Source organism: Macaca fascicularis, chromosome 14 (genome assembly GCF_037993035.2).
Source record: "Macaca fascicularis isolate 582-1 chromosome 14, T2T-MFA8v1.1".
Taxonomy (NCBI): Eukaryota; Metazoa; Chordata; class Mammalia; order Primates; family Cercopithecidae; genus Macaca; species Macaca fascicularis.
The window spans coordinates 12,840,347-12,850,952 of NC_088388.1; the positions used below are offsets into that span (position 1 = coordinate 12,840,347).

Consider the following 10,606-nt stretch of genomic DNA (forward strand, 5'->3'; position numbering starts at 1 on the left):
TGTTTCAGTAGGTTAAGTTTTTATTCTACATTATTGGTAAGACAGGGAACAGGGCCAAGACCTCCACACTCCCCTGGGAAGGACAGTCAGGAGAATTAGATACATCTAAAGTGGGCAGAGGACGGAGGTCAGATCTTCCTGGGAGGTGGCTGGAAAGACCTGGGCTTAAGCCACGGGAGCCAGGCCGACCTGGTTGTTTGCCCTGTCGAAGACAGTGAAGTACTGGCGGATGAAGACATCACCCAGGATCCAAAGCTCTCCAGATTCGGTGGGGACGTCCATGCCCTGGAAGCCGCTGGTGCAGCTGCCCTGGCTCTGGAGAAAAGGAGAATAAAAGTGGAGTTGAGACGCCGATTCAGCAGTGACAGGCACTGGGTGATAAACATTCAGGGCGCCCTGGTCCAGCTGCAAGGCACATGCAAGGAGGAGCTTCCTGGCTCAGTGTCCAGGGACTCGGCTGTTCTTCGCCTGGAGTCGGCCTGTAGAAGCTGTCCACAGCACGATTGGTTTCTACGCATTACTGGACATTATCTGGCGTTTCTGGCAGGCACAGGAACCCTGACATCAGCATCAGAGCTAAGGCCTTGGGGAGAATTCAGCTGGTAGGAAGGAGTGTGAAAACTCAGCCCACACAGCCTTTTCTCATGATTATTCTGATCCCGACCAGGGGCAAACCGGAGAAGCTGTTAGCCTCTTGCCTCACTAAGTCACTGGGCTGTGACCTTGTCTGCACGTCACCTGGGGAGCTTTGAACTCCCGCAGCTCCATCCCATTGCTCAGGCCTTGCCCTCTCCTAATGTAATCAGAATCACTGGGGGAGCCCAGGCATCAGTGCTTCTTGTTGAGTAACATCAGTCCACTGGCAAAATCAGTTTCCCACCTGACGTTATAATAATAGAAGGGAGAGTTTTCCTGTGGCTCGTACAGCTAAAGATTTGCTACTTGGTAGAGATGGTAGGAGTGTCGGAAGCCCCAGCCTGTGGAAATGAGGATTTCCCTTTACCCAACCCTTGGTAGCTCAGTCTCACTTGGATGTGATGAGTCTCACTTGGTTAACCTAACCGCACTCTGAGGGTGGGGAAAGCTGCCATGTCTACATTTTGGAGGAGAAAACTGAGGCTGAGATGAGCTGTGGCTTGCTGAGAATCAATGGGCTGGTAATTCAGACCCAGGACTTGGACCCAGGGATCCAAATAGAATCCTCTTTTCCCTCCATTAACCTTTGCTTCACTTGTTCCCTTAGGGGGCTGTATCCGAGTTCTTATTCCTGCGTTTGTTTTCAATCTGTTCCTTCTCTCCGGAGCTGTCTGGGGCAGATGTTCGTCTGCCTCTGCCTCTCGGCTTCAGCTCGTGGAAGCGCACTTTCCCTCTGCAGAGGGGACTCTGTGGCCACATTCTGTGTGAGCCCCTCTAGTGGATGGTCCAGAGCCCCCTCACCTGCAGGATGTAGGCACTGGGTGGCACAGGATACTGGATTCCATTGATGGTGAAGACGATGTCGGGCAGGCTGCTGATGGCTGAGCAGCTGACCACCATCTGGAAAGAGTGAGGTGAGAAAAGTTACAAGGGTTTTGGTCCCGTGTGCCTGGCACACCCACTATTTGAGTGTAGAACAGAGCCGTCGGGGCTGGACTCACCTCGCCGTCTGAGTTCTCGCTGGCTCCGATGTCGCTCTGGATGTTGGCAATGGGGCTGGTTGGGCCGGTCAGCAGAGAGGTGCCGGTGTCAACAATGGCCTGGCAGCCCTCAGCGCAGGCGATGGCCTCTCCGTTCATGGTGATGCTGAGGGCAAGAAGCAAGTGAAGGTTCCTGAGCCCTCAGGGGTACATCTCTCCAAGGAGGAACCAGGAGGTGACCCCAGACATTTCTTCCCCACCCATCCATTGGCCAGTGAGTGAAATTTCTGTTCCTCTCGTTTACACATTCATTCATCCTGCATTCATTTATGCAACAAATATTTTGCAAGTGCCCACTCTCTGCCAGGCATGGGAAACGCAAAGCTAAACCAGACAGCCTCACAGTTCCCGGCTGCAGGGAGCTCCCAGCCTGGCTGGCAAGATAAGTTATTGTGGCAGAAGGGCAGGATGATAAGCCAGGCATGCGGCAGGGAACAAAACAGGGTCCAGGGTGAGAGGCGGTGCAGGGAAGCAGCCAGGGGAGCAGACACCCAGGGATTCCAGGCAGGTGAAGAGAGAAGGAGGACATCAACAGGGGACGGTATGCGGGGAGGGACAGAGACCAGAGGGCTGGGGCAGGAGTTGGAGGAACTGGTGAAATGCTAGCATGGCTGGGCAGACATGAGGTGATCAATGTGTCCTGGTTTGCCTGGGATGGTCCCGGTTTTAGTACCGAAAGTCCTTGTCCTGGAGAATTGTTCACTCTTGAGAAATGACTTCACACAATTTCTTAGCCATTTTGCCCTACTTCTAGACTGAAAGTGACACATTTCTTCGAGTGGGAGGAGCATTGCTGGTTCCCAGGTCTGTTAAATTGAGATGTGTGGACAGGTGGTTGCCCAGCTTTCCCCAGGGATGCTGGTGGATTGTTCTGCCTCTGTGACTATTAGGACAGTGGCTATCTGACCCTTGCAGAGTCTCGGCTTCCCAGACAGCTCTTCCCTCCTCCGCCCGGGACGTGTCTTTCTAGGGTTTCTCTGGCTGGGCCAACTTCCGCCTTCCCCCTGGAGTGTGTTCCCCTGTGTCAGCTGTCCCTGGGGGGATTCTGGAAAGCTGGTTAGCTATGAATCCATAAGGAAATGGGATGTGGGGCCCAGGCCTGGATGCTGCCTGTCTGTGGCTGTCCCACCTGTCCACGGAGATCTGCCAGTAACCCTCGACAGAAACAGGAACCCAGTTCAGACTTCCAGTGTAGTAAGAAGAGTCAATGCCACCAAATATCACCACGCTGCCACTCTGGTCATCGCTGTGGAAAGTGAGGGAAGAAGACATGAATTTCTCTGTTCGTTCATTTGTGTGAACATCTGCTGTTGGCTCCTCGGAGCTACCCTTGATTGGGCACTTGGCAGGCTGTCCTGGGGTGTGACAAATGTGGTTTCTTGTCCTCTTAGGCCAGGGCCCACGCAGTGGACACTGTCACTGTTATTTCCACTTCCCATGAGGACACTGAGCCTGAGGGAGGTGAGGTCACCTGCCCAAGGTCACACAGCGGGGGAGTGGTGGAACTACGTTTGGAAGAACACGGGTCTTTTAGGTTGATGTGTGGTTTCCACTGTGGTACTCACTCTAGTTGCCATGGCGACCCCAGGGATGTGAATGGGTGACAGTGTCGGCTCTTAAGGACTTGATGGTGGAGATCTCTTGTTCTTAGCTGGGAGCAGTTTTGCCCCCAGGGGAATGTCTGGAGACATTTTGGATTGATTGGGTGGGGGTAGTGGATGCTACTGGCATCTAATGTTTAGAGGCTGGGGATGCTGCCAAATGTCCTACAATGCATGGGACAGTCCCTGGCAAGGACTTATGCTGGTCTGAAATGTTAATAATGCCCAGATTGAGAGACTCAGATCTAGCTGGGGAGATACAACGGCCCCACGTGAAATATTTAAGTGCTCATAAAGGCAGATTATGTTTCAGAGCCACCTTGAACATCAACTGGCCAAGAGGAACACATGACAAAGAGCCTTCCTGTTGTAAATTGCAGGAGTCCTTGTTATTTCAATATTCATTTTCTAAATCTTTGCAGTTTCAGGGTAGATGCAGAACAAATGTAGATGGCAATAAGAAATCAGTCATCGGAGAACTGGCCATGTATAAAACATGACCCCCTCACTGAACCCACCCACCTTTGCTGTGAACGTCTCACAGTGTAATGCTATATAGCGAGGACCTAGATGTGTAGTTACGGACCGAGGAAACAAGTGAATGACGGCAAATCCTTTCAAAAGACGAGGACGTTCGTGAGTGTTAGAGGAACGTTGAGTGTCTTAAGAAAGTGGATGATGCCCTCAGATATTCTTGCGTAACACTCTACTCAGCCCAAATTGACATTTGATTTATTCTTTGTTCATTTGTTTGTTTGTTCATGTATTTCTTTGTTCATTCCTAGAATTAGCCCACGGTCACAAATGGAACCTAGGTTTTATTAAATCACAAAAGAAACTTGCTTTCATGATTTAAAAATGTCATCATCCATGATATATCTTGATCAAATCTTTTCATTTTTGTGTTATGGAATTTTGTTCTGTTTTAAGTGTATTCAGTTTGTTTATTTATTTATTTATTTTCTGAGATGGAGTCTCGCTCTGTTGCCCAGACTGGAATGCAGTGGCACAATCTTGGCTCACTGCAACCTCCGCCTCCCAGGCTCAAGCGATTCTCCCTGCCTCAGCCTCCCGAGTAGCTGGGTGTACTGGTGCCTGCCACCACGCCTGGCTAATTTTTGTATTTTTTAGTAGAGACAGGGTTTTGCCATGTTGACCAGGCTGGTCTTGAACTCCTGACTTCAGGTGATCCTCATGTCTCAGACTCCCAAAGTGTTGGGATTACAAGCATGAACCACCGTGTCTGGCCAAGTGTATTCATTTCAGTGGCATCTTTGGGGGCCAAGGATGAGGGAACTGGCACTGAGGGGCAAATGGCTGAGGACATTTGAGTTGTGCACATCAAGGGGATAAAGATGCTGGTAAATGAGATGGAGTGCACATGGCCCGTCAGAGAGAGACTTGGCACTATCACTCTCCAAAGACACATTTCTCTAGCCTCAAAAATTGACTTTCCAAATCCCTTGCTTCCCAAGACCCTCTCCATCGCAGCCAGCCTTGAACAGCTGCTGCTGGGCCAGAACACTGTGACCTCTGGAGGGGGAGGTGGGAGGAGGCCCCTCTCCACCCAACTTACGCGCTCAGGTAGACAGAGAAGAGGTCCTGAGAAACCAGGCCCTGGTCCCAGATGTTGTCAAAGACGGGTGTGGCCCCGGACGAGGAAATGCTGGGGTAGGCCAGCCCCAGGATGCCGTCGAAGGGAGCATAATACAGGAAGGAGCCGGGTTCGGTCTCGCTCAAGCCGAAGATCTGATTGGTGTCCGAGATGCCTCCAACCTGGGTGGGGGAACCGAGATGATGTTCACCCTCAGGTCACGTTCACTGAGCTCTGGGTGCCAGCCTCAGGCCCACAGCTGCCCTGGTTCATCCCATGCAGGACTTGGCTTCTAGGGCATCAGCCCAGAAGGAGGGGAGAGGGACTGTCTCCTGGAATGCTCGTTCCTCTGCTGGAGGTAACCATGGCAGCTGATCTGCAGATGGCCACGGTCTATGACTCAGTGTGAGATTTTGCTGGAGAACCGATATTCGCTGTGTGTTTGTGTTACGGATGAAGAAATGCAAAGCAGACCCCAGGCGAATCAGGGCCTTTGACCCCTGCCATGCCCCAAAAGTAGCAGAGAGGGCTTGTGGAGATTTGAGGACGTGGGGGGGCTGCAGGTTGGGAGAAGGAGGAAGAGGAGGAGGTGCTAGTAGAGAATTGAGCCTTTACGGACTCTCTCCACCCTCCATAACATTCTGCTTGGGTGGAGCTGAGGCTGGCTTATGGCTCCCGGCAGCCCACCCTTTTACTCACTGCCACCCGAGCTAGCAACGTCTGTGACATCTCTGCTGCTTCTCCCCCAGCCCGCACCCCCAATCAGGTTACTTTTGTGATCACCGAGACTCATCGTGCTGGAATAAGCTGATTCTGGGGGTGCCTGATGGCGGGATGCAGCGGCAGCCTGCAGGCGCCCACCTGGACAGTGTCGTATCCGAGGATGCCTGTCATGCTGCCGGTGCCGTAGGTGATGGAGAGTGTCCCGCTGGTGGACTGGTAGGTGGAGGAATCCTGAGGGTTGAAGAGGTTGTGGTTGGCTGCAACGGCAAGTGGTGATTGTCAGTCTCAGAGCTGGGTGAAGGTCACAGGCTGGGACGTCTTCCTGGGATGGGGTGCCCTGGCCCCAGGAAGGGCTCTGGAGTGAGCAGTGACCTTTTCCCCTAGACCCTTGGACCCCAAGAGACCCCATGTTCTGTCCTGTCTCATTGAACTCCTGGGACCCTTCACTGATGGCAGGTACCCAGGCAACCCCAAGGGCCTACCGGGGACTCCCCAAGGCCAACATTGAGCTGAGCAGGCTGGTGGCTACCCAGTGACGAGCGCTTTCACCCCCCAGCCCGCGGCCAGTGCTCCCATTATGTGGATGATGACACAGGCACCCCATCTTAATTAAAACTCAGGTGAAAACATTAGAAGAGGAAGGAACCCGCAACACACATTGTTCATGACTTCCAAAGACAAGCTCTCTTTCATTAGCAACCAATGATTTTTCTTTTTTTTTTTTAAAGGAGCTCAGCACTCACCTCTAGCCTGTCCGGGCCAGGCTTTGGAGCCATTTCCTCACACTGGACTCTTTCCTAGCGGGCTATTCTACAGCCCGTTGGCCCTGTCTTGCTTTGGGCCCCTACATTTCCTCTCCCAGGCTGTGGGTATTTTGGGGAGCTTCTCTCTTCCCCACAGACTGGAAAATCTTTGACCGCAGGGATCATATCACTCATCCCTTTACCCCGTGGAGCACCTGCGCCCAGTGCTTGGCACGTAGTAGGTGCTCAGTAAATGCCTGTCAAGTGGCTCCAGCAGGTTTGAGGGGGGAGCTGTCAGAAGCCCACGGGTGTCCAGGGTTCCCCAGGGTCAGCTGGTGCTGGGGAGCGAGAGTGGGGTGGGGCGGGCTGGGAACTTACTGCACGCGAGACTGGAGCAGTAGACTGAGGGCACCCACAGGTTGGAGGATCCGGTGTCAAAGATCACGGTGAAATCCTGGGCAGGGGTTCCGATGCCGATAGTGCCGAAGTACTCCACCTGCCGAGGCCGGGACAGGGCATTTCATAGACTGGGGTCTCTCTGTCGGGGCCTCCCTAGGGGCTCTCTCTGGGTCATCTCCTCAGCCCATCTTTCTACCTTTTCCTTCCTTCCTCACAGTTCTTTTTTTGTTTGTTTGTTTGTTTTGTTTTTTTTTTTGAGACAGAGTCTTGCTCTGTCACCCAGGCTGGAGTGCAGTGGCCGGATCTCAGCTCACTGCAAGCTCCGCCTCCCGGGTTTTCGCCGTTCTCCTGCCTCAGCCTCCCGAGTAGCTGGGACTACAGGTGCCCGCCACCTCGCCCGGCTAGTTTTTTTTGTATTTTTTAGTAGAGACGGGGTTTCACCGTGTTAGCCGGGATCGTCTCTCAATCTCCTGGCCTCGTGATCCGCCCGTCTCGGCCTCCCAAAGTGCTGGGATTACAGGCTTGAGCCACCGCGCCCGGCCTTCCTCACAGTTCTTGTCATTCCTTCCCAGCCACCGCCTTCATCCCTGAAAGCCCAGTCCTGGTGTGCCTTCCTCCTTGAAGTATTCCCTGATTGCTCCCCCAATTTACCCTCTGCTCTCTCCTAAGCACCACAAGCACCTAACAATCTGCTGCTCCCTCTTCAGCCATTGTCTTGTCTGTCACAGTCTTCCCATCCTTACAGCACATGTTCTCAGAGGATGGGGGTGGAATCTTCTAGCACCGGGCAAGTGACAGCTTAAGTGCTTGTGCCTTAAATTGTTTATCAGAAGCTGAGCAAGCCACCTAAAGATGAAAACCTGGCTGGTTTTCTTATTTCTACATCTAGATGTGTGAGCAGGTTGCAAGAAAGGGCATTGCCAGTATTTTTCTTCTTTTTTTTTTTTTCTGAGGCAAGTCTTGCTCTGTTGTCCAGGCTGGAGTGCAGTGGCACAATCTCGGCTCACTGCAGCCTCCGCCTCCTGGGTTCCAGTGATTCTCCTGCCTCAGCCTCCCAAGTAGCTGGGATGACAGGTGTGTGCCATCACGCCCGGCTATTTTTTGTTTTTGTAGTAGTGACGGGGTTTCACCATGTTTCCAGGCTGATCTTGAACTCCTGACCTCAAGTGATCCACCCACCTCAGCCAACCAACCAGTATTTTTCTTCTGAGTGGCAGCATTTCCCCCGCTTGCCGGCTCTGTTCCCGCCACTCTGGTCTGCTTGCTGTTCTTTGGTGATGACTAGTCACTCCTGCCCCAGGGCCTTTGCATTGGCTATTCCTTGTGCTAGGAAAATGTTTATTCTAGATCTTTCTTTGGCTGATCTTTTTTTCAAAAATCAATCATTCGGGTCTGTAGTCAAATGTCCCCTCTACCAACAGTCCTTCTGTGACCACTTTATCTAAATTTGCTCCCTTTCGATCTTCTTTTTCCCCATAGTCCAATTAATTAATTTGTCTTGGCCCTCATCAGTACCTGAAATTATCTTCCACGCTTGCTTATCTGTCATCCCCTGTAGAATATAAGCTCCAGGAACTTTGATTATTCACTATTGTTTTGGCCACTTGCATAGCCTCTGGCACATAGAGAGGTGCCAATATTTGCCAAATATTTGTTAACTAAATAAACGCACTAACTAAGCCTCTTACCAAGGGCCTGCCAGACCCCATGCTAAGCACTCCAGAAAACATGATTGCGTGAATTCCTGGCAACAACCTCTGTTGGTAGATATTAGTGTTTCTGTTTTCCAGACCAAGAAATGGGCTCAGAGGATTTAAATGTCTTGGCCAAAGTCCTGTGACTTAGAGGCGCTAGAACCCACATTTGCACCAGGTCTGCTGGATGGCGGAGGCCAATCTCTGAACCACAGTCATCACTGCTCTGTGCCCTCTGCCCTGTGCCAGGCACAGAGGGGACATACAATATCTGTGGGAAGGCAGGGTGTTTGCTGTCGGTTCTCAAATAATAAAGTCAGAGTGATCTTTCTGAAACTCGGATCTGATTTTGTCACCCCCTGTTTGAGATAAATCAGTGGCAATTAGGATGGAGCCTCTCTCCGTCCACCCCTCGGCTCCTCGGGCCGCAGTCTGCAGCACCCTTCTTCCCTCCCTCTGGGCTCTCCTTCAAATGCCCTGTGCTCCCGCCTGCACAGGGTTCGGCACAAGTGATCAGGCTGTGCGGAGTTCTGTCTTCTCTTGGAAATTCCCGCTCTTCCTGCATGGCTCCCGGGAGGCTCCCTGCCCAAGTGGCAGAGTCTCGCAGTGTGACACCTTCACTCTGTGGTCCTCCTGCTGCCTGTTCTTTTCATTGGTTTGCAAGACTCCTTGATTACTGTCTTTCTCTCCTTGGCTATGACTTTGCTCACTGCTGTTTCCTCCTGAGCCCCACAGAGGCCCTGACATATAACGAGGCGCTCAGAAGAAATGAACATTGCATGAACGAGTGAAGGAATGAATGAATGAACAAGAAGCAACAGCTCTGTGAACTTTCCTGCCTGCCCGGGGCCACTGACAGCTAGGGTCAGACCCTGGGTCACTGCCTGGAGCCTCAGAGCCCCGGCCCATCCTCCAAGACCCCAGGGAAACACTCTTTCCTGCCGGCCAAGTCCTCAGAGCCGGCCTCGCCGCTTGCCCACACACTCACATCCAGGTAGTTCTCCAGGGGCTGTTCGTCTATCAGGGTGGGCGCCTCCGCCTGGGGGAAGTACTTGCTGGCTGGGTTGCGGTTGTGCTTCTTCAGGAAGTCCTTCAGCAGGCCATGCTCGGACAGGTTGCGCCTCAAGGACTTCTTTCTGACGAGGGGGACCCTGTGGTTTGGAGGAGGAAGAGGAATTAGGCAAGGATTCTGCTCACCGGGTGCTGTGGCAGCCCCAGAAGGGAAGGGAAGCTGGTCTAAGAGAGGAAGAAGGAAGGGAGACGCTCCCACTTCTGTGCAATAATGCAAAGAAGTTCAGCTGCCTAGTGGTGGAGCTGGAACCAAACCCAGGCTGGACTCTTAACCAGCTGTTCTAAGAGAGGAAGATGGAAGGAAGGGAGATGCTCCCACGTCTGTGCAATAATGCAAAGAAGTTAAGTTGACTAGGGCTGGAGCTGGGAACCAGACTCGGGCTGGGCCCGAGTTTTAACCAGGTCTGCAGAGCTGCCTCCCAAAGGTTGGAGAGAGAAGCAGAAAAGGGGGATGGAGACAGCCAAAGACAGAGAGAGAAAAAAGGGAAGAAGGAAGACACAGGAGTAAAGAAGGGCGATGTGAGAGGCAGGCGTCTTCACACCCATGCCACTGGGACTCACTTGTAGATGATGCACTCAGAGAGTGCCACCAGACCCAGCAGCAGCAGCCACTTCATGGTTCTTCCCAGGTCCCAACTCCAGGGAGAAGCAAGACGGGAGGAAGGTGCAGAGCAGCAGCATGAGCTGCCCCTTATATGCAACTTGGGTCGTGCCTTATCGGCCTCTTGGAAAGTCACCCGTTCCCCTGATCCCAAACAGAAAAGCTCCTGATAAGATTGTCGCTGCCCCAAGTCACGTTCTGAGACTGTTCCAGTGGAGGCACTTTCCATTGTAACCTTGCGCCATTGCGGACAGGGGCGGGGGTGGGAGGTTGCCATGGGGGTTGACCCGCAGAGGGAGAGAGAAGCAATTGCCTGAAGGCTTAGTTTTTCTTTTCTTTTGCTTCCCCTTCCCCTTCCCCTTCCTTCCTTCCTTCCTTCCTCTGTCCCTCCCTCCCTCCCTTCTTTTCTTTCTTCCTTTCTTCCTCCCTCCCTCCCTCCCTCTCTGTCTCTCTCTCTCTCTTTCTTTTTCTTTCTTCTGATGGAGTTTTGTTCTGTCGCCCAGT

The 10,606-nt window shown here is 52.6% G+C and overlaps 1 protein-coding gene across 1 annotated transcript; it reads right to left on the reverse strand.

Annotated features, from left to right (window-relative positions):
• Nucleotides 1-10,169, reverse strand: LOC135967249 (pepsin A-1-like). The gene is made up of 9 exons (XM_065529699.2): nucleotides 10,063-10,169; nucleotides 9,419-9,581; nucleotides 6,716-6,833; nucleotides 5,733-5,851; nucleotides 4,854-5,053; nucleotides 2,806-2,922; nucleotides 1,638-1,782; nucleotides 1,438-1,536; nucleotides 1-315 (listed from the first exon to the last, which is right to left on the reverse strand). The coding sequence occupies exons 1-9, from the start codon at nucleotides 10,116-10,118 to the stop codon at nucleotides 166-168; spliced, it is 1,167 nt and encodes a 388-aa protein (XP_065385771.1). The 5' UTR covers nucleotides 10,119-10,169; the 3' UTR covers nucleotides 1-165.
• Between the last annotated feature and the right edge of the window lie 437 nt (nucleotides 10,170-10,606).

Bases quoted from the DNA above. Each gene is read 5' to 3' on its own strand.
- LOC135967249 (XM_065529699.2), bottom strand. From the start codon at position 10,118: ATGAAGTGGCTGCTGCTGCTGGGTCTGGTGGCACTCTCTGAGTGCATC. The intron at 1,783-2,805 runs GTGGGACAGCCA...TCTTGCCCTCAG, and splicing joins TGGCAGATCTCCGTGGACAG to CATCACCATGAACGGAGAGG. The intron at 1,537-1,637 runs GTGAGTCCAGCC...CACTCTTTCCAG, and splicing joins GCGAGAACTCAGACGGCGAG to ATGGTGGTCAGCTGCTCAGC.